Source organism: Scophthalmus maximus, chromosome 15 (genome assembly GCF_022379125.1).
Source record: "Scophthalmus maximus strain ysfricsl-2021 chromosome 15, ASM2237912v1, whole genome shotgun sequence".
In the NCBI taxonomy this organism is placed as follows: Eukaryota; Metazoa; Chordata; class Actinopteri; order Pleuronectiformes; family Scophthalmidae; genus Scophthalmus; species Scophthalmus maximus.
The window spans coordinates 2716892-2739636 of record NC_061529.1 but is presented as its reverse complement, the minus strand read 5'-3'; the positions used below and the strand labels follow the sequence as shown (position 1 = coordinate 2739636).

At 47.4% G+C, this 22745-nt stretch overlaps 2 protein-coding genes across 11 annotated transcripts in view; one reads left to right on the top strand and one right to left on the bottom strand.

Moving 5' to 3' along the window:
• The first annotated feature begins 4949 nt into the window (after positions 1-4949).
• ky (kyphoscoliosis peptidase) lies at positions 4950-11884 on the top strand. 7 transcript variants are annotated; one of them, XM_047337517.1, is made up of 8 exons: positions 6519-6677; positions 6932-7027; positions 7572-8147; positions 8597-8711; positions 8835-8952; positions 9327-9518; positions 9739-9929; positions 10073-11884. In XM_047337517.1, the coding sequence occupies exons 3-8, from the start codon at positions 7593-7595 to the stop codon at positions 11395-11397; spliced, it is 2496 nt and encodes an 831-aa protein (XP_047193473.1). In that variant the 5' UTR covers positions 6519-6677; positions 6932-7027; positions 7572-7592; the 3' UTR covers positions 11398-11884. The 7 variants fall into 7 exon arrangements, with proteins under 7 accessions (XP_047193474.1, XP_047193473.1, XP_047193470.1 ...); XM_047337518.1 differs by lacking the exons at positions 6519-6677; positions 6932-7027 and adding an exon at positions 4950-5010; XM_047337514.1 differs by lacking the exon at positions 6932-7027.
• dnaaf9 (dynein axonemal assembly factor 9) overlaps positions 11668-22745 on the bottom strand; it is a 24942-nt gene continuing 13864 nt past the window's right edge. For 2 of the 4 annotated variants that reach the window (XM_035609414.2, XM_035609415.2), the window contains exons 32-37: positions 22365-22471; positions 21970-22044; positions 20585-20772; positions 20206-20271; positions 13696-13813; positions 11668-13066 (exon numbers count right to left, since the gene is read on the bottom strand). In XM_035609414.2, the coding sequence (XP_035465307.2) occupies positions 12768-13066; positions 13696-13813; positions 20206-20271; positions 20585-20772; positions 21970-22044; positions 22365-22471 (853 nt within the window). In that variant the 3' untranslated portion in view covers positions 11668-12767. Of the gene's footprint in view, positions 13067-13172; positions 13814-14253; positions 18270-18466; positions 18561-20205; positions 20272-20584; positions 20773-21969; positions 22045-22364; positions 22472-22745 lie in introns of those variants that run through there. The other 2 variants (XM_035609417.2, XM_035609416.2) reach the window with 2 other exon arrangements.

Here is a 22745-nt window from a genome sequence, read left to right as displayed (position 1 = left end):
CACCGTCGCTCCGTCACCAGGTGTTTGCTGACGTCACGCGCCGCGCCGAGTGGCACCCGAGCGGCGCGGCGCGGCGGCCACGCCCACCGCGCACTGAGGCCACGCCCGCCGCGCACCGAGCCCACGTGACCGCCGACATGCGCGCGAGCTGAGCGGAAGGATGTTCAGATAAAGGTGCAGTCCGTGGTTTTAATGTTACAACAACGGCAACCCCAAAAAACAAAAACCTTGATTGTAACATGATGTCACCGATTTTATATAAACAGTCTAAACTAAATATAAATATGAAATGTAAGGTTTCCTACTGCTGTATCCTTAAAAAAAATCTGTTGTTTGTTAAAAGGCAAAAAGTAAACAGTAATTATAGATACAGTAGGTGAAGTACATGTACTCTGAGAACTGCACGTATAATTGTCTATCAATCTTTAAAAACAACAAAAAGACAATATCTAATTGTGAACTCGTTCTGGTTGCATTGTTTTTTTTCCCCCAAATGTATCATAATGTTTCGTTGGAGCAAAGATTTTGAATAATTCACCAAAGAAGAAAGGTAAGCAGTCAACAGGTGCTCTACAGGGCAGCAGCCATGTTAAGATGAAGGTGCAAATCCGTTAATGTTACAATTAAATTAAAATACACAATAATTGAAACATGACATTGTTTAATATAAACTAAATGTAAATTTATAATTTCAAGTTTCCTTTTGGTGCTTACTGTTTTTAATCAGTTATGTTTGTAAAGTAAAACATTTTAATAACGAAAAGATACACATACACATCAGGTAATTCAGTTGATTTTTAATTATAGACACAGTTGGCATCGTATGTATTTACATCACAGTCATTTTATGAATATTTATGGGAAATATATCAACCTTTTTCCAAATAATACAGATTCACTCTACCCCAGGTATGTCTGAATGAGGCTTATACTGTCAGTAGCCTACTGTAGCTTTCGTGGTATTATCACCACGGGGCATTTTTTTCACCATTGGTGTTTTTAAGAATGGACTATCAACTGTGAAAATTACAATGCTTAAGCCATTACAACATTTATCTTTAGAATCCAGCCGTCCAGACTGTGCTCCTTCAAAGCTGCATTCTCCAGATGTTCAAAGGGGGAATTATTATTATTTCATGCCTGGAACCCTCAGGTTCAGAACCCCATTTGATCGCGCTTTTTTTCTCTGTATCTTTTCATGGTATATGGAGGGAAGCCTTTGATCATAACAGTCATACTGTACTCTGCAACTTTCACATTTCTTTCTCCAGGACTCTCAGATTGTAGGATCAACGCAGAACTGCCACAGTAAAGACTATGAGCTTCGACACGTCTAAAAAAATATGCAGAATCTGAGGCCTGGTGTCCACGTGGAGATTTGGAGCGACTCCTTCGTGTCTCGTCTCCAGCAGGGTGCGATGCTCTCCTGCTCTCGATCCTCCCCAAAAAAAGATGGCCACTGCGCTGTGACAACTGTAATAATGAGAACCGGGACGACTGAGCAGATCACAGCACCCCCATGCGCAGCTGGTTCTAAAATTAGATGTGCCTCTCCTGGTTCAGTAGTCAGATAACAGCCAAAGGCCAAAATATGTTTGATATAAACCCAGTGGGTCCCTTAGATCTCAAGGAAGCAGTTTGTCATGCCCCCAGTCACAACCGAACCAGATAAAACAGTTTATTTACCTAAAATGCTGCCCACATCACGGACCACCTGATGATGCACCCAAACTTTTTTGGCCACTTTTCGAGGCAGAATTTCAAAACATCCTTTTCCCCCCCGTTTCTTTGAAAGTTCCTTCAAAGCCCTCGAAACTGCAGTTCACTTAAGATTCATCTACGAGCTTCTTCCAGAGCTTTCTACTGTGACATAGCCCATGGTAAAGTGTGGAACTTTGAAGAGGAAAGATGGAACTGCTTGAGACCACGGGGTATGGCGGGGAGGGGGGGGGGGGGGGGGGGGGGGCTACAGTAACATTAAGGGCGGGACAAGCTGGTGACGCAAATAGGAAATCTTCCGTAGACCACACCAGCTCATTTGGTTGACCACGTTGACCATCCCCCAAAAGGATGCAGCCTTCTGCATTTGGACAGTTTGTGGATTTGGAGAGCACTGTGGAGAAAGTACAGACGAACTCTTTCCCCAGTATGTTGATGTGACTGTTTTCTAAATCTTTTTAGCAATTATTTTTAACCACCTCTAGTAACCCGTCTTCACCTCGTGATCAAATCATACTGGTTGTTGTTGAATTAAGGGGATAAACCGGAGCCGGACTGCTTAAAAAAAAGAAAACCTCAACAAAATTCAGATGTGAAAAGTCCACGATCTTCTCACTCTGTTAAATTCACTGGTGCCTGCAAGCACATTAGCATCATTCCCTTTCAGCCTAAAGTGATTTCCTTTTCATTCTCTGCCATCGGCCGTCACATCTCCCCTCCATGTGTTCCACCTCTCCGTGGAGAGAATCCCCCCTCTGCTCTACCTAATAAGCCAGGGCCAGATTCCTGCGCTGACAGCTGTTCCAGATGGCGTTATTACTCCACGTGTTCACAGGCACTTGGCTCGGGATCCACCGCCGGCGGAGGAGGAGGAGGAGGCTGCCCCTCGCCATGCCCACGCATCAATATCCACACCAGCATATGACAGTGTTATGTAATACTGTATCTGTTGATATGCGCCGATGTGTTGCAGTGATAAACCAATAACTTCTTCTCGTTTCGCCTTACTCTTTTTTTTTTTTGCAGTGATGCCATTTGACAAATGCTGGGGTCCAAGCTGATTTGCTTTCTACAGTATTTATGAGGTGTGTGTGTACGTACAGATCGGAGATGATAGACACGGTGTTGGGTCGACGGTAAAGGTGAGAAAACCTTGATGCTGTCAGCTCCCTCTGGATGGAAACAGCCTGAAGAAATATCTTGAAAGGCAACCGAACATGGAGTTCAAAGCCCCTGTCGTGAACGAGAAGAGAGGAGACGAGAGGAGGGGTGAGGAGAGGAGAGGAGAGGAGAGGTGAGGAGAGGAGAGGAAACAAGAGGAGACGAGAGGAGACGAGAGGAGAGGAGAGGAGACGAGAGGAGAGGAGAGGAAACAAGAGGAGACGAGAGGAGACGAGAGGAGAGGAGAGGAGAGGAGAGGAAACAAGAGGAGACGAGAGGAGACGAGAGGAGACGAGAGGAGAGGAGAGGAGAGGAGAGGAAACAAGAGGAGACGAGAGGAGACGAGAGGAGACGAGAGGAGAGGAGAGGAGAGGAGAGGAAACAAGAGGAGACGAGAGGAGACGAGAGGAGACGAGAGGAGAGGAGAGGAAACAAGAGGAGACGAGAGGAGACGAGAGGAGACGAGAGGAGACGAGAGGAGAGGAGAGGAGACGAGAGGTGAGGAGACGAGAGGAGAGGAGAGGAGACGAGAGGTGAGGAGACGAGAGGAGACGAGAGGAGACGAGAGGTGAGGAGACGAGAGGAGACGAGAGGAGACGAGAGGTGAGGAGACGAGAGGTGAGGAGAGGAGAGGAGAGGAGAGGAGAGGAGAGGAAACAAGAGGAGACGAGAGGAGACGAGAGGAGAGGAGAGGAGACGAGAGGAGAGGAGAGGAAACAAGAGGAGACGAGAGGAGACGAGAGGAGACGAGAGGAGAGGAGAGGAGACGAGAGGTGAGGAGAGGAGAGGAGACGAGAGGTGAGGAGAGGAGAGGAGACGAGAGGTGAGGAGACGAGAGGAGAGGAGAGGAGACGAGAGGTGAGGAGACGAGAGGAGAGGAGAGGAGACGAGAGGTGAGGAGACGAGAGGAGACGAGAGGAGACGAGAGGTGAGGAGACGAGAGGAGAGGAGAGGAGACGAGAGGTGAGGAGACGAGAGGAGACGAGAGGAGACGAGAGGTGAGGAGACGAGAGGAGAGGAGAGGAGACGAGAGGTGAGGAGACGAGAGGTGAGGAGAGGAGAGGAGAGGAGAGGAGAGGAGAGGAGAGGAAACAAGAGGAGACGAGAGGAGACGAGAGGAGAGGAGAGGAGACGAGAGGAGAGGAGAGGTGAGGAGAGGAGAAGAAAAGTGAGAAGAGGAAACGAGAGGAGAGGAGAGGAGAGGAGAGGAGAGGAGAGGAGACGAGAGGTGAGGAGACGAGAGGAGACGAGAGGAGACGAGAGGTGAGGAGACGAGAGGAGAGGAGAGGAGACGAGAGGTGAGGAGACGAGAGGTGAGGAGAGGAGAGGAGAGGAGAGGAGAGGAGAGGAGAGGAGAGGAAACAAGAGGAGACGAGAGGAGACGAGAGGAGAGGAGAGGTGAGGAGAGGAGAAGAAAAGTGAGAAGAGGAAACGAGAGGAGAGGAGAGGAGAGGAGAGGAGAGGAGAGGAGAGGAGAGGAGAAGAAAAGTGAGAAGAGGAGACGAGAGGAGAGGAGAGGTGAGGAGAGGAGACGAGAGGAGAGGAGAGGAGAGGAGAGGAGAGGAGACGAGAGGTGAGGAGACGAGAGGAGAGGAGAAGAAAAGTGAGGAGAGGAGACGAGAGGAGAGGAGAGGAGAGGAGACGAGAGGAGAGGAGAGGAGAGGTGAGGTGAGGAGAGGAGAAGAAAAGTGAGGAGAGGAGACGAGAGGAGAGGAAACAAGAGGAGACAAGGGGGAGGAGAAAAGTGAGGAGAGGAGACGAGAGGAGAGGAAACAAGAGGAGACGAGAGGAGACAAGAGGAGAGGAGAGGAGAGGAGAGGAGACGAGAGGAGACGAGAGGAGAGGAGAGGAGACGAGAGGAGAGGAGAGGAGACGAGAGGTGAGGAGAGGAGAAGAAAAGTGAGGAGAGGAGACGAGAGGAGAGGAAACAAGAGGAGACGAGAGGAGACAAGAGGAGAGGAGAAGAAAAGTGAGGAGAGGAGAGGAGAGGAGAGGAGACGAGAGGAGAGGAGAGGAGACGAGAGGTGAGGAGAGGAGAAGAAAAGTGAGGAGAGGAGACGAGAGGAGAGGAGAGGAGAGGAGAGGTGAGGAGACAAGAGGAGAGGAGGGGTGAGGAGAGGAAACTAGGAGGTGAGGAGACAGGAGGAGACACCGGGCATTTCAATTTAGGACTCCTGCTTATCTTTGTTTTTCTTATTTGAACCAATCTTAAATAATGATCCTATAATTCTTCCTGCTTTATAAACACACTCTGCTCAGACATTTGAGTCACTTTACTGTAAGTTAGATCTTTTTGTACTTTGGCTTTTCAATGTTTGCGTGGCCTGTTGTACTAGAGGGGAATCTTTTATTCAAAGAGAGTTCATCTTCTTTACTTACAGCAGCCACACTCGACGTCTTTATGAAAACAGTCGGGCGAACGATGATGCGAAATTCGCAAAGTGATCACGAGCGCGAATGGACCAACAGAGAATGATCACAGAACCTGTTCATTTCCCTCACGTCTCTTCTCTGGCCTGTTTCAGTGCACTGCTTTTTAGTTTTCCGGGCGACAGTTTGACGGGTTTTTGGTCTCGGGGTGTAGTTTTTGGCGCCCGGCGCAGCACTGCGTGGCAGACCGCCAGCAGGGGAACACGGTGCCGCTCTGAGCTGCTTCCAAATGAATCACTACCAACGCAGCACGCACAACATCGTCTTTTTCAGTTAACACGTTTTGTAGTTTTTGCGCTTAGTATTAGTATTGATTGTAGCATTGAGCCGCCAGCCTCAGTGGGATACGGAGGTCTGGTACGCTCACCTCCTTCCAACTTCACACCCGTACGTTTTGTTTTGTTGTCAAACGAGGGCTGCAACTAGAGATCATTTTCGTTATCGACTAATCCATCGATTTTTTTTATCGATTGGTTACCTGCTGCATAAAATGGTGGAAAATGCCGATTGTGTTTTCCCTTATGTTTTGTGTTGTCCACATACCAAAGATATTTAGATTTACTGTCATTGAGGAACAAAGAAATCAGAAAATGCCGCTGTCACATAGATTACGTGTGATAGTGTAAGTGGAGTCGGAGCCCGCAGCTTTTCCTAAGTCCTATGAATCCTCCTTTACCCCCGTCCTTGACTTTTGAAAACTTTACCTTTTAGATTAGTTCAGGATTAGTTCACCGCGCTAGGAAGCGTAGAAGTGCGAAGCTTGTATTTCCCGTATTCACCTTTGCATAACTTGAATCTAATAAACAGTGATCAGCATAGAGTCAGACTTGTGCTTGTGGTCGATGTGTGCGTTACCGTATGCCGGCCTCATCATAAACCCTCCCGTCCTTTTCTTCGAACGTCCACCTCGTTTCGCCAGAATCCGACCCCTCCATCGCACCCAACACGCGCTCACGCGCCAGCTTTTTCCCCCCCGCAAGCGACCGACCCCTCCGCCCGCCGATGCACCACATGACACACATTCACACCTACTCGTGTGCCAAGATATGCCGCAGTGTGTAGATCGCTGATTAGAAAATGCATGTACAGAATAAACACCGCACCATACATCTGCGAAACAACACACACGCGCGCACAAATACACACATACAGACGTCACACTCCTCAGTTGGGGCTTACTCTATTGGCTGGTCTTAACTGCTTTGTAGTATTTTTAGGCCTGTTATTCTGGGGCCTGTCCTGGCAGGCCACTGGGAGAGTATATAAGCCTGCCCCCTGCAAGTGGGGACCACTGAGAACACACAGTGGAAACATCTCTGCCCGACACTCCGGCGAACATCCAGCAGACATTTGAAATCCTCCCGGGGGTAAGTGAAAGCCTCGGCGACTCTTAGGGATGTAGCGGCGGTCAAAGGCAAAGGGACTGGCTTCATCCTTGTGAACGTTAATCTGATGAATTTGGGGAGTTACTGGAGGAAATGTGAGCGATGCAGGAAGGTAAAAGTGATTTGTTCTTTTTTTTTTTTTAGGGAAATAAGTGTCAATCTGGGAAAAAACAAATGCTTTTCTCATTTGTCATGCCTGTAGGGGATACCTTTCAATATTCTTTGTGGCTATCTAGTTGCACTCTAGGAAGGTCGGAGGTCAGGGTCAGCTGCAGCACGGTGCCCACAGAGCTGATAGGACTTAGTGGTCTGCTGAAGGACACTTGATCTGGGTGAATACTTGCCAACACAGGACTTCAGCCTGGGGGGTGAAGGACGATGAGCGTCTCCCGCTGTGCCAACCTGCCGTGCCACGCCGCAGTTTTTCAACAGTGCTCCTGAGTTTCAGACAAGAATTTGTTTACACATGTTGCTTATGTTGTAAAGACATGCTGAATATGATTATCAGGCTGCGAGTTCATCACACACACAGTAAAGTCATAAGGTCATACTAATCTGGTGGAGGCTTTGACTTTCTTTGCCGTGACAGTGACTAATGATTCCAACCTTTGCGTTCATGATGGTCATGAATAGACATGATATAATTGCCAATTCATCACTGTCTTACACTGAATGTACTGCACGAAATCTACTTTCTGCTTCACTCAGTGCATTAGTGCTGTGGTTCTTTTGTGACGGGATGGCACAGCAGCAACGTGTCTCATTTTAAGCCACTGAACAAAGCGGCAAAGCCGTACCTGCTCGCAGGATTATGCTAAAAATAGCAGAAAGAAAGAAGATACTGTCTTTTGAATCGTATGTCTTTTCTCTGGTTAGGAATGCCATGCTTCCAGCATAATGTCGGCTGAAGTTGCAATCCAGAAGTTCTCCTTCCCCTTCTCTGCGGCGGCGCGCCTTGCTCCACAAGATGAGGTGACCCAGAAAGGATGCGTGCTGGTGAAGGCCCTGGAGCTTCGTGGCCTCCGGGAGAGTCCAGTGTTAAGCAAACTGAGCCCAGTGCTTAAAAAAAGTCAGGCTCCGGAGTGTCCAGGGCCTTCTCCTGGGGCAGAAATGGCAGCTGTCCAGGTCCTGGCCTCCCAGAGCGCTGTGCTCTCCGGGCGAAGTGTGTTTGAGAAACTGATTGTGGAGGGCGAGGATCAACGCCCTGCGGCCAAGAGGCAACTGTCGTGCGAGAGCGCGGCCAGGACCATCAGCGTGGTGAAGAAGAGTGCAGTGAGAAAGGAGGCAGAAGAACAGAGATGCCTGAAACCGAGAGCACACCTGGGACAGAAGGCGGCGCCGCCGCCGCCGCCGGTCGCGGCAACAGGGAGGAGGAAGCGTCGAAAGGACCTTTTCACCAACTCTGACGTCTTCCACAGGCTCGATGCACATGTCATCAGGGCAGGAGCGGAGGTGAGGGCACTTGAACAGAACATCCTAGTATGACAAGTGCTAACAACTGCCTGCCATTAACCACCGATCTGTAAAAACGAATTCTTCATTTTTCTCCTGTTACGCACCACAGAAGTACACGTTTATAGCCAATCCGTAATCCGTAATACAGAACCAATGCCACACCAGAGCACACAAAAACAAAACCTCAACAGACCATTCTGTTCCTGAGCTCTGCAGGAAAAAGCACTGAGGAATGATCCATCTACTACAGCAATAAAACCCTAACAAATACCACAGCTCGCATGAAGCACTCACCATCCTTGAGCAGGAATGGTAACCTCGTTCTTTCAATACACTGAATGACATTGAAGAATTCAAACAAATAGGGACAATGCTGAGGGCGACAAAGAAAACAACAACTGTATCTAACAGAATATCTTTTTTATGTGTGTGTGTGTGTGTTGCAGTTGAAGGAGAAGTGTGTGCATGATGTGAAGACAATCGTACAGCGAATCACACAAGGATCTAGAAATGAGCTGGACAGGCTTCGTGCCATCTGGGTCTGGCTGTGCAACAACATCGGTGGGTTTACTCAACTATGCACATAGAAATATATTTGCATATTAATCCTCACATTCGGTGATTTTAGGATAGGTAGTCTCTAGATGTCATGTGTCCGGGAATAAGAGGATGTTGTCTTCACAGAGTACGACGTGAGCGGTTACCTCGGCCGCTCGGAGAAGTTGAGCTCCCCAGAGGAGGTGATAGCGGCCGGTCGGGGTGTTTGCTGTGGCTACTCCAACCTCTGCACAGAGATGTGCAGGTAAACCAGGCGACCAGGCGCTGGTGTAGTAGTTCAAGAAGGTTCTTGGTTCGAATTCCGGTTGGGACCAACCACCCTTTCTGTGTGGAGTTTGCATGTTCACCACCTTGTATGCCTGGATTCTCTCCTTGTATCGGGCTTCCTCCCACACTCCAAAGACGTGCAGATTCACGTTAGGTTAATTCGAGATTCTAAATTGACTATAGGTGTAAATGAATGGTTGTTTATCGCTGTATGTTGGCTTTGCGATACGTGGGCACTGAATAGACCGGATTTAATATCTACGGCGCAAACAACCATGAACCTTGAGTTCAAGGACAGAGGACGTATCACAGAAGAGGCAGTGAATGCTCTTGTTTGGTTTGTATTTACAGGGAGGTGGATATCGAGTGCCAAGAGGTGCCGGGCCACAGTAAGGGCATCGGGTACCGTCAGGGCCAGAGCCTCAAGAATGTGAGATCGGATCACCTGTGGAACACTGTGCTTCTAGGAGGACAGTGGTTCCTGTTGGACGCCTGTTGGGGAGCGGGACGAGTGGACGTGGAACACGAAAGCTTCGTCAAAAGGTTTGAAAAGAGGGATTCCACCATCTGCATCAGTCATTGATGATGTTCTGTAATGGGCATCTTTTTGTTTTGACTTACCATCAGTTCTGTAGAACCACCACATCGCTGCAACTGTGACAAGTTTATCAGTTGGGCCTTTCGTTTTTATTTTCGTACACCCAAACCCAGCAGCGAGTCGCGTCTCACACCAGCCTGATCTCTCCATCTGTTGCCCCCCAAGGTTCGATGATTTCTATTTCCTCGCGGACCCAGAGGAGTTCATCGACTCGCACTTCCCCGATGAGGAGAAATGGCAGCTCCTGGAGACGCCCATACCCCTGGAGGAGTTTGAGAGGAGGGTCTTCAAGACCTCAGCCTTCTTCACCATGGGGCTCAGGCTGATTCAGCCCCATCACTTTCACATTGTCACAGGTCAGCAGTCACCTTTGCTGAGTTTACAAGGCGGTGCAGCTGCATCAGTCCAAGGTTTTGTCCAGGACTGGCAAAGAAAATTTTGCCAATGCAATGTTTCTAGGTTCTTTCTTTAAAAATCCTCCTTTTGATTTCCTCCATAGATGAAGGTGAGGCGAATGTTTCCCTCGGCTTCTCCAGACCTACCACGTTCACCTATGAGATCACGCAGCACCAGGATCTCCTCCACTGCGGAACCTCAGAGCAGAAAGACTCCAGCAACTCTTCATTCGGCCTCATGACCGTCAACCATCGCAGCATGAAGCTGCAGCTCCTGCCTCCTGCAAGCGGCACGTATGACGTCAAGGTGTTCGCCAGGCCCGAGGCAGCCGTCACGCCTCTGACCTGGGTCTGCTCCTTCGCAGTCGAGTGTCAGACGCCCCGGGCCATGGAGGAGATCCCAGAGAACCCTTTTTTGTCTTGGGGCCTGCAGCCTGCTGCCGGATCTCTGGGCATCACCGGCAGCAGCCAGGGCAGCGAGGTCGCTGAGGTGGAAGGTGTCTTTGAGTTAGTGTTGAAGACATCCAGGCCCCTCATGTTGCTGTGTGAACTGGTTCACCCAGAGCTGGAGGCCGCTGTAGCCAAGCGCTGCCTGGCTACTCAGATTCAACCGGATGCTCTGACCTGCCACGTCCTGTGCCCCTTACGCGGCTTCTACCGCCTGTCAGTGTTTGTGCGCGACTACGAGAAAACAGAAGTGAAGTTCCAGAACGCTGCAAACATCCTTTTACACAGCAAAGGGAAGGGGGTCGAACCGGATGAGCTCTTCCCTCCCAACCTGGGCTCGGTCTGTGGTCCCGGGACCCGCACGTCGGAGGCGGGCCTGTCCAAATTCAGCCATACGATGGCGTTGGTGAGCACGCAGCAAGGCAAGTGTAACATCACCTTTCACAATCAGCGGGACCTTGAGCTTCACACTGTGCTCAGCAGGGAGGAGAAGAAAGCCGCAGCTCTTCCGCTCTCACGCCACCTCTTCTGCACGTACACAGACAGCAAGGTGACGGTGAGCGTCAGCCTACCTGATGCTGGCGTGTACCGGCTGGGCCTGTACGCCAAGACGGCCCCCGGCGGAGACTTCAACCCCATGTGTGACTTTGTTCTGAGGAACAGCTGCGATCAGCCGGGGCCTCCGTTCCCCTGCGTCTACTCAGCCTGGAGGAAAGGCTGCGTGCTCTTTGAGCCTCGCGTGGGCCTGCTGGAGCCCCTCTCCTGGGTCCGCTTCAGGGTGAGGGTCCCTGGGGCCCACAGGGTGAGCGTGGTGGGAGAGACGCGAACTGATCTGAAGCTGAACAAGAGCAGAGTCTGGGAGGGTGAGGTTTCCAGCGGGAACGGCCTCCAACAACTGAAACTGGCCGCCTCCTTGGGGGAGTCCAGTGACATGGCTGTTTTGATGACCTTTGATATTAAGCAGTTGGGGGGAGAAGTGTGAAATAAAAAGGGGACGGCGGATCCCAGATGGACGGTTCTCTGAATATAGCTGTTCACTGCCTCACGAAGTTACTGATATGGACAGATGCAAAATCAGACTGGGGTCGGAAATAGTTCAAACTGTGATCCATAATCTTTCAGGTGTAGGAGAGCCATGTTACTGCCAGTCATAATGTGTATAGATACTAATTTTAAATTTTGTGAATGTGTGAAGCCTTGTAGCGATGAAGTGATACAGATGCGATACCAAACTTACGTGGCATTTCCTGGGATCTTTTGAAAGCTTTTATTTGATCCAGGTAGAATACATTATAATGAATATCTTTTTTTTTCAAGAGTTAACTGTGGTGCTCAGCTGTGGTGCTAACACATGATTTGATACTGACAGGAAGTGCATTTGTGACTTATTATAATGTTATAAGCAATAAATATGCATGTGCATATGAAACGATGTTGTTGGCGTGCAATAAAGAAATACTTGAAAAATATCTCAAAATGGAAGTTTTCTTTTCCGACAGTTGTGGTTGTCACAATAGCGGGATTAACCATGTAATGGAGGCCCATCAATCATATTTCAAAATGATTTAGTTATTTTAAAGTGCCTTAACATAATTAAAATATCCAGAAAGATATTTTGATTATCACCTACACGACACAAACCTGTCGCTTGGTCCAAGCTCCACATTACATCCATTTCAGTTATTATGCCAGTTGCCAGTTAACTGGCATAATAACTGTGCACTTTTGTTTTGATTGTTTACCTGAGCTCCTTTTTGCACTTTTGGCATATTTAGCACTGAGCACTTACTTCAAGGTCTGTTACTGTACTGAAACTTTAGTGTTGTGCCTCTGTGAGATAAAAGCATCTGTCTAATTTAAATGTAATACATCGGCCCTGCGGTAACAGCCGTACAGCCTTCTTGAAGTTAGGATTTGTTGACTGCGACTGCACTACCTTTACCTCGGTGTGCCTAATAAACTGCCCCAGGCGGCTGGACACACTCTGGAAAACTGTGGACACAGTCCCACTGAGTGAAAGTGAACCGATCCAGCACGGTGAAGTTCACTACTGTGGCAGTGACCCGGTTCCACTCGGGCTTTGGCAGACGCCAGCGAGAGTGAGTGTTTACATGTGGCTGTCATAATAGGCCACAAATAGCCCCGGGCTCACGGCGGCAGTAAAGATACAACAATAGTGGGGCGGCAAGGAGCGAAAGGGCGGTTAACGGTAAGAAGAGTGTGTGTGAAGTGTATCTGGGTGGAGAAGGGGAAGAGGTGAAAGGGGGGGGGGGGGGGGGGGGGTTGCCTTGAGTCGCTAGGGAGAAACTGGCAGAGCAGTGATGGCAGGGGAGTGACAAGGAAACGCTGATGTCAGAGGTTAGCCATGTGGAGGACAGTATCTGCCTGGCAACAATACAGGGACACACACACACACACACACACACACACACACACACACACACACACACACGCACGCACGCACACACACACACGCACGCACGCACGCGCACGCACGCACGCACACAAAATAACACACACATACTCAGCATGAGGAAATGAAGTGCTAAAACCCGACTGAGCTCCATATATGTGGGGCAGGATTCCTGTCATCTCACCAAGCGACGAATCCTCTGCGATGCCGAAGCGGCCACACGTGAGTCCGTGGACATCTGAGAGCAAAACAGTTTCCACACAACCAGGCGAACAGAATGTGCATCTTGACCATATGTTGCATTAATTGACAAAAGAAAAGAAAGAAAAAAAATCTATAAAACATAAGAGATCAACCATATAAATATTTAATGGATTACGAGGTGCAATAAATACAAGTAGATTATAAAAGCATCAGTCACAGGAAAAAAACAGAAGTTACAGTAGTTTAGTGCAAATGCAAATTGTTTTGCTCGTTTTCTGTGAACATCTTCAAAAAAACAAAATGTGGAAGTCAGCTTGGCACTTCTGAACTTTTCTCTTCTCATCACATTTTTTAACTTTTACTTTGAACGGCCTGGAGATAGAGGAGAAGAAAATGAGCACTTGGATTTTTGTCTTTTCCCCCCTTCCAGATCTAATTCTGTCATCTTGACATCAAACACGTCCCGACTTCAGTCGTTCCGTGTTCCTCGACACGAATAACAACGTCCTATTTTTAAACGTGGCCGCGCGGACAGCCGGGATGTGGCGACAGACAGAAGATATTAACCACAATTTCACCCCCATCTTCCTGCACAACACTGGGGTCTGAGGGGGGGGGGCGGGGGGAAATGTGTAATCTCAGGTATGGAAATAATAAGCACACCTGAAAAGCTTCCTCTCGCCGTCTGTGAGGCCTGTCGGGTGAGGAGCCTGCGATTTCCCTTTTGACCTCCGTGGGACGGAACGGCCCAAACAATTAGCGCCGACAGTCGCCTGAGGGGCTGAGAAATATTTGGTCAGTTAGAAAATCCATTTCAAAGCCAATGAAGCACATAAAAATACCAACTTGTACATTCCACATTGTTGGCCCCTTTGAACTTTGGGGGCCAAACTCAAAACCAGAAAAAGAACAGCTCCCCCCCTTCCCACTGCGTTATCACTTCACAGTACAAGAGCATCGCATTTCCCCCGACTTTACAAGAAACCAATTAACACCAAACTTTGTTTTTGTCCTATAACTTCAGCTCCAAAAACCGCCAGCCTCCACGTACGGGATGAAGACACGAGGGTGCTCAGTCGGCAAGAGAGCTGCGCAGCAGCCACGTCGAGGGGCTGGTGGAGGGCTCTCTGGGCCCCCCCATTGTGCAATGAGAAGGGGGTTGCCCAACTTTAGTCTCAAACTCGACCCTCGTCTTTTACGTGTCTGGACAAAAGGTTTTGGATCCCAACTAGGACTGAGCTTAGAAAGAGAAACATTTCAATTTCCCCATCGTCGACTCTAAAGGAACGCGGACTAAAGATAAAAATCAAATGGTCTGTTGCTCAAATAATAAACCATCTAGAAATGTGCGACTGTGCACATGAGAATCTGCACTACGCTGGATGGGATACCCGTTCAATATCTCAAAATCTTTTTGGTTCGTTTGCGAGGATACCTGAATGAATCGCCCGAGCCCTCCAGTGGCCTCCCCCCTGCGTGGCCTCGTCTACTTGACCCTCTGGCTTAGTAAAAAAAACACAAAACATTGCTTTAACGAACGACTCCATGGATTCCTTTCACCAACACTGTCGAAGGATGGATCCTTCTGCCTGACGACACCTCCCCCTCCTCCTGTGACGGGGAGGAGGATGAAGCTCCGAATGCAGCTTTAATCTCTTCTGTTTTCCTTTCTTAGCCGTAGCCAAGGCACTGCTGGATCAGAGAAACCTGACATCTCACAACCCGATCAGATTCTCTTCCGAGTTGTTCTTTTTTGTATTTTATCTCTTAGAAAAAAGAATTGCATCTCCTTTTTTTGTCTTTTGTAGCTTGTGCGAGTAGAGACGTTTTGCTTGCATCTTGGAATTGTTCAATTCACAGTCTTACAAAAATACTATTTCTCGTTTTGAGGTAATGCAAATTCTCAGCAGACATAAATAAATGTCAAAGTTTTCTCTTGGTTGTACCAGTTTGGTGAAAGGCAATTCTGTCATAATATATATGTGGCATCATATTCACGTGACATCTCAACACATGCAAAGCAGAATAGAAATACTTGTAGTAGTGGTGTATATGTGTTAGTGGTACTTTGATTTAAATATCACAAACATCTCAAAGAACCCTCGACTCTTTAAGGACTGTTTTGTTTTTGGTCTCTTGTCCAATATGAATTTTTTTATCAGCTGCTCCGCTCTCATTGATGTGCAGCAGGTTCCGGCTTGTGGCACCTTCGGTCTTCCATACGTCGGCCTCGCAGCCATTTCACTGTCAATCAAGGCAAAGCCTCTGCAGTGTTACATAACCGCAGACCGACAGCAACTGTTGCTGAAGACAGGCGGCTTAAGAGAGCGCATCTCTGAATCGCTACACCGAGCATTCAGCTTAAACAGGAGTAACCATTTTGTCAACAAAGGATTTGTGTTTCATATTATCCTGCTCTCAGAAATAAGCACAGTAATCCGTTTGCTTTTTTTGTTCTCATCAGTCATTCAGAAGTGGAGGTAATGTTTTAGTTTTGTAGCTGTAGCTCAATTTGCATCAAAACCCCTCACTTGCTCTCGGTGTTATTCCAAGACACAAGCGTCGGCATTCCGGAAGACCATGAGAGACGGAGAACTCGGCAGCTCATCCGTTCGGCTTTGTCCTTAAAGAGAGTACATGAGGGTTCTCTGAGTGGAATATATAAAAAAGTGCAAGGTACAATTGCACTTCTTTCATAGTGAGTGAAGGAGAGAGGGGCTGAAAGGGAGAAGTTTGTGGAATGAGAAAACTTCTTCCTCCACACGTGACCCTCTCTTTAGCTGGAACATGCCAAGGTAATACATGTTAGAAGCCTACTTGATTATCCTTCTAAGAGACAGTGGCACATTTAGCATACGACGGCATATGGCTTGTTCAGCTCACAGTAGACTGTGGTATGGGGACGGACGGGGCCAGCAGTGAGATGAGTTCGACGTATATCTGTTTGAAAGTCGCTTCTCTCGTGGTACAGACCTCGCCCATTAGCAGATAATCGCTTGCGATTGGACCGGCAACATTTTCTGCCGGTGTGAAATCACTTCCCAATGAAGGAGACCCTACCCAACCAAAACCTGCCGGAATTTGATTTGGTAGATTTGGTCCGACCAAAAGAGGTGGCCTCAGTCCGGATCAAACTGAACCAGTTAGCAGTCTAAATTTTTTTTTTTGATTTTTGCAAATCTTCTTTGCAATTTGGTCCGACGAAAACAATGAAAAGTCAACTTGAAAAAATGCATATATATGAAGAAATGTATAACTTTCTTTTTGAGAGAGAGAGAGAAGGGAAACGATACGACGGCAGAGCGGAAGCGAAAAAGGCTTTCCGCTGTATTGACGCAGGTGATAACGACAGGACGTAGGTATCGGTAAGTTCCAAAACCAACCGGATCAAATGGAAACAAATGTGACAAAAAAACACAAGCGTGGTTCGGACTTTCACCTGTTAAAACGCCTTACTTCTCCTGACTTGGTCTACGGACTTTGAACAAGGACTTCCTCTTTAATCTGACACGGTGAAAATCTCATTGCACTCATCACTGAGTACAGCAGATTTTTTTTTTTGGTAGAGTGAACGTGGGCCGGTGCAATCTATAGTACCGTTGTTGTAGCGGCAGTGCGTGTTCGCTTCTCTGCGCTTATTCGTCTGACTGTAACACTGCTGACCCCTTGGTGAATGAAAGCCACTCAATCTCCAGACACTGGAGCAGGGCTCCTGCACATGCTCAACCTCCAATTTCAACTGATTCACCACACCGTTTAATCTGGACACAATTTATGATCTAACTTTCGCCAAATATGCTGACGTGTAAATGACAACAGACACGACGGGCATTTTCCTACAAAGCGGTAGAATTTGAGAAAACCTGTGCAGGAACCCTGAGAAGTAAAACGTTAGTGAAACACACGGTCGCAGAGCAAATAGTGGCTACTCTCTGCAACATCACATCAGGACGCAAAGACCTTTGGCTAAAAGGCTCTACTCATGTTTACACAGATATCTTTTCATTTCCCCCTTGTCCTACCCAAATGTAGTGACCCGAAAATAAATAAATACATATAAATAAAAAATGGGAATGTGATGAACACCTGGCTGCAGTGAGGTTTAGCTTGATTCTCTTCGTCTATCTGGTTTCTCACTGATAATTAGCAGCATTATATTGAACACAATTCAGTGCTTTAAGGAAAAGTTAAGCCTCAGTATAAAACCTCAGCTGGTTCATAACTACGACTTCCTGCAGGGCTGAAGATTGCGTCTTCTTTCTTTTTTTTTAAACTTTCATTAGATTCACTTAAGCAGTCTTAAAATAAAGCACCGGGGCGGCGTATAGCTATGTGATTAATGGCATCATCCATCAGCTGTCCGCAGCCAACAGGCTGTCCAATGTTTACAGCTCCGCGGCCAAGCGCTCCCTCTGCCGCAGCGCGGCACGCAGACAAGCTAACAGGTGGGCGGCGGATTGGGTGACAACAGAGGAGGAGCGATTCTTGAGAAACCCCACCGGGGAGCTCACCCAGAGTCACACGGCCATCCACGCCTGTCCAGAAATAGAGGCTTTAATTTGCCAACTGTGATAAACAAGAGTGGCCCAAGCTGTGGGAGCGAGGCGGCGGGAAATTCCGCTACGATTGGGAAAAGTCTCATCGTTCGCGGGCTTTAGCGGCGCAATCGAGACGGGAGTCTTGTGCCGCGGCAGGTTTCGGGTTCTGCCTGCAGCTGCGAACGGGGCTCATCTCTGGACAAACGCGTCTTGATTTGAATTAATACGAGTGACCGCATCCATTTGCCTCTTTCATTTGACAAACGACGCCCGACTCGCCAAAGCGCTGACGGCGGTGCTGAAGAGGAAAGTGGCAAACAGCCACGATATGACACAACTGGCCTCTGATGGGTGATGTCATTTCGTGCCACCGACATTAGGAGACAATGTGACACGGTACATAGGTAATAAATGGATTTCTAAGGAGCAGCAGTTTCTGCAGATGGCGTGAACACACATTGACCACATACTAGTGTAGTGTTCAGTACATAAACACAGTGCCCACCCCCGCCCTCCCTCCCCCTCCCCATCCCGCAGTGGTTGCCTTAAGATTGAAATAAGACAGATGGAGGCGGTGGACACACGGACTCCATCACGGGTCGAACAGGTCGGGCTGTCCCTGCAGCTCCAGCTGACGGTTGAACAGCTCGATCTCTTTGTTGGCCTCGGCGATGTACTCGTTCACAAACTCCTCCATGTCTGCGGTAACATCGATGTACGGGAAACAGCGGCGCAATCAATCGGCGCACACAACATTCAAACGCATCTGCGTGAAGGTTAATCTTTTGTCAGTGATTAACGGGTTTTAAGGGTTTAGTTGTTGTTTTTGAGCTTTTAAATTATGGGGGAAAGTCCGAGGGAAAGATAACAGATGGTAACCAGTGGGAAAAGGATACTGGGATGAAAGTTCCTTTTTTCTCCAAATATGTCAACGTAGTTGTATCCGTTGTAGAAGTAGCCCTGTGGCAGTGGCTCCAAGTGCCTGGTCATCTAAAGAGAAACATCAAGTTTAGTCAGTGGAGATAACTGAGAAGTAAATAACCAATGACCTTTCCCGACCTTTGGCCCAGCTCTTCTATAACCTTCTAATCTTCTGGAAGATAAGGAGACTGTCCCACAGACAAAATTCAGACACCAGGCAGTAGGTTATGTTTTCACCCGTGTCCGCTTGTCGGTTGGTTGGTTTGTTTGTTAGTCAGCAGGATTACTCAAAAACTCTTAACAGATTTGGACATTTTCACCAATTTCTTAGGGAGCAGCTAGAATGGCACTCGGTCGAGCTCCACCAACTTCCATCAATTATTCCCTGGAAAAATCGGTTCAGAACCCGAATTCAGTAACTTTGCAGTAGCTCCTTTTGCAGCATTTACAGCTTTGAGCCGTCTTGGGCGAGTCTCTACAAGCTTTGAACCTTTTAGGCAGTTTATTCCATTCCTCCTCACAGATCTTCCCAAGCTCCATGAGATTGGATGGGAATCGTCTGTGAACAGACTGCTCTACTGGGCGGGGTTTCAATCCGGGCTTTGGTTGAGCAGGGGCAGACACGGGAGCGTCCTCTTTGGCCCGTTTGCTGGTAATTGACTGCGTTCATTCTTCCCCTCATTTCTAACCAGTCCCTGCCGGTGAGACTCACCCTCCTAGCACAATGCTGCCACGACTGTGTTACACTGCAGTGACGCTGTTAGCCAGGTCGTGGTTTCACCACAAGGGTTCAATTTCTGTCCCGTCAGGTCAGTTTTATTTATGTTCTCGGAGTCTCTTGAATGTCACCTGGAAAAACCCCAAATGGTCTATCACATGCCTTTAACTAAAAGTGACTTCTGTCCAGTCGCGCTGCCATTAAGGTCCTGATTGATGGAGAGCTCCGGCGATGGTCAGGTTCTGCCATCTGTGCCGAGGGATTTTGAAGTATTGTTCTGAGTAGACCGCTGAACTCCTGGTGGTTCCAAACGACTTCTTCCATTTCACAATTATTGAGGCCACTCTTCTCCCGGGAACACTCGAAGCCTTAGAAATGGTATTATACCCTCGCCCTGATCTATTGTCTCGTCACAGTTTTATAGTGGAGGTCTACAGAGACTTTGTGGTTCAGTTTTTGTCCTGACAGGCAGCGTGAAGTGTTGGACCTTACAGTATATACACACAGGTGTGTGTGTGTGTGTGTGCCTGTTGCAGCCATGTCCGGTCGTTTCAGTCTGCCACAGGAGGACGTACCTCAAGGTTATTTGTAGCAAAGCGGATGCACGTGATCACAACTGTGGTGCCACTACAAAGGTTCTGAATACTTTAAGTTCAATGGTAAAAAAAATAATTCTACAAGTGGCATTTATTGGCAATAATCCTCAAGGTTAACTGTGTCAGCAAATATATTGTGCATCGTTTGTACATGCATAACTCCGTGTATCCCAGTACTGAAAACATAACACATCATTTAATTCTATACGATGAAACCTTCATTATTCATCCATCACGTACAAATAATCTTCTTCTCTGTATTTTGGTGGCGAGTAATTCAATATAAGAAGAAATAAAGCAGGTGCTGGCTCATAAGCTCCTGGTTGACTAATCTCCTGCTAACTATAAAAGTATGCTTATTATAATTATACACTATAACTACAAATAAAAACACACTCACGTGTATCATCTTGATTTCATGGGGTGAAAGAGTATTTTTTGTCTTCTTCGGCTTCTTTCTCTGCCTCTGTAAAAACAGAAACAATAACCTTATGATACGTTCATACCGGACCTGACAGGACTTATTTGCGCAAGTAGATTACACACAAAATCAATGCAAAGGCGCTACGAATTTTGTGTCACTGATGTCAGGCGGCGCGAGTAGCGAAATTCCTGTGAGTTGAAATATTTGAACCCGAGCGAAATATTCACGTGACGCGATATTCAAATAGCGTTGAGATCCTCCCTCCGTCACGGTTGGCTGTTGTATTAGCAATAGAGGATCACTATTGTCGTGTATATATAGTTTCAGTGTGTATCTAACATCACAAAGTGTCTACCTGCTTGGTGCACAGTCGGAGCCAGTCCTTCAGTCCCTTCTCGGTCAGGCCGACGCCATCAAAGACCAGGAAGCAGGAGGCGTTGGTTTCCCTGGGGCCCGGGGTGAGAGGGTCGGCGCTCTGATCCGGGGCAACGCTCAGGCTGCCGCTCACCGCGCTGTAGCTCACCTCCATCAGTTGCTCGGAGCCTGGAGGTTTTCCACAGACGAGGGAGCTCACATCAGAGTCGCACGTACAGTTCACACCTTCGTGTAGCACCTGCTGCAGCTGCTTCACGTGGAAACATCATGCTGTTGGTGCGGGTGTTAATGCCTGAACATCCATACGGCCCCTCTGCTCCCAAAATGGCCCCCAGAACTCACGTGCGTACAAAACAAGATGTAAATATTCGTCCTCGCTCAAAGTAAAATATGTGTTGGATGTTCAACGGCTAAATACAACGACTCAAACAAAGTAACACAACTGAATATAAAGTGATGTACAGTAAATGATACACTACTACTCTACAGACAGTGACAGAGATGCACACTTGACACCAAGGGAACGTGAGCGTTTGTGTCAGGATCACACGCCACACTCATTCCATTCTCCAACTTCCCAACTCTCTCAGATTATCTGCACACATCTCCTCAGGCACCTGCATGTTCTCCTCATGCAACAACTCTACACAGCTCTTCAGATGAAGGAAAAGAAAAGTAAAGAGTGAGAGAACTATGGGGAGGAAAAGAAACCACACAAGTGGACTATGAGCGGAGTTCTAAACACCAGACACCGGAGCAACGGCTGAGCAGTGTTCCTACCGTCGGGAGCCTCTCTCGTCTGCCTCGAGCGGCAGCCTTTATCTCTCATAACTCCCAATAGTGGGAAATGCAAAATGCAGGTCAAATATTTACCAAGGGAAAAGTAACATTTGTTTAGTAATGCTTTAACACATCCAAGTTCTCTGGCACAACGGGGTATTAGCTCAATATTGAAGAAAACATCAGAGATTCCCAGATTAAAGTCGTAATATAATGAAAATGAAGTTTTAATTTAGCCAGAATTTAATGAGAAAAAAAGTCATAATATCACAAGAATAAAGTTGGGATTTAATGAAAAAAATTCGAATATTTCAAGCCAATTCCTCCTCCACAAAAGAGGCAATTTCCTCTAAGTCTGTGAAGTTCTTTCTTCGGTAATGAACAGTTTCTTGCACAATCTCTTCAAAGTCCTGATACTTATGATAATGTAGTAAAGTATTTTGTTATTTACTAAAGTATAACTTAACAAGACAAGACTGAACAAGTACTCTGAAATCTGAAATCTGATCAGAAAATTTTAAAGTTAGCAAAAGTCATGGATTTTTGAGAGGAAAATAAAAATAACATGTATATATAATTCCTTACCAGAGAATTTGACTTTTCCCCAAAGGTTGTACACGTTTCCTTGGAAGGGGCTTGGCTTCAGCGAGGATTTTAATTCTACAGAAAAAAAATTGCAGTTATTAGCAGTTAGTATTGTAAATAAAATCAACACAAATCAATATTTAAATGATCAGTTTCCTGAAAAGCAGAATTGGCAGAAAGATGCTATGCATCCTTTGGGAAGACAGATGCTCTCACAGCATTGGCTGACAATTACTTAAGAGACTTCAGTTATCTCCATATTTGGAGGAGAGGCAGCTTATGTAATCATTGTCAAACCCTGCCAGCTCATATCTGGAGCCTCGGTCACGTGTACAAGTCAAAAAAAAGGAAAAGAAATAATAACCGGAGGGGAGGGGGCTTTCTTTCCATCTCACCTTTACAGCGGGTAACAAATAGAGGCCTCTCCAGGGGCCGGTTGAAAGCCACGCGCTGCTGGCTGAGGACCAGAGAACCAGAGCCGGAGACGAAGCGCCCTTTGCACCTGAAATACAGAAAGACGAGCAACATTACACAAATGGTGAGCAAGTTAAGTCGACAGCAAGCCAAGTGTTTGTGCTACATTCTCTGCCTTTGGCTGGAAAGTTGTTTACTCTACCAGCTGCTCAGAGGAAACAGGCCAGTGAATGTGATTTGCTCTGTAGATGTACACACATTCTTATCAGCAGGTAAAAGTTACTCATCTCAGTCGAAGAGTTAATGACGTGTAAAGAGGAGCGTCTCGGTCACACTTGCATTCAAACAAACTAAAGCCCGAG

Excerpts from the sequence above, each read along its gene's own strand:
- ky (XM_047337518.1), top strand. The coding sequence starts at position 7,593 with ATGTCGGCTGAAGTTGCAATCCAGAAGTTCTCCTTCCCCTTCTCTGCG. Across the intron at positions 8,148-8,596 it reads TCATCAGGGCAGGAGCGGAG|TTGAAGGAGAAGTGTGTGCA; the intron begins GTGAGGGCACTT and ends TGTGTGTTGCAG. Across the intron at positions 8,953-9,326 it reads CTCTGCACAGAGATGTGCAG|GGAGGTGGATATCGAGTGCC; the intron begins GTAAACCAGGCG and ends TTGTATTTACAG.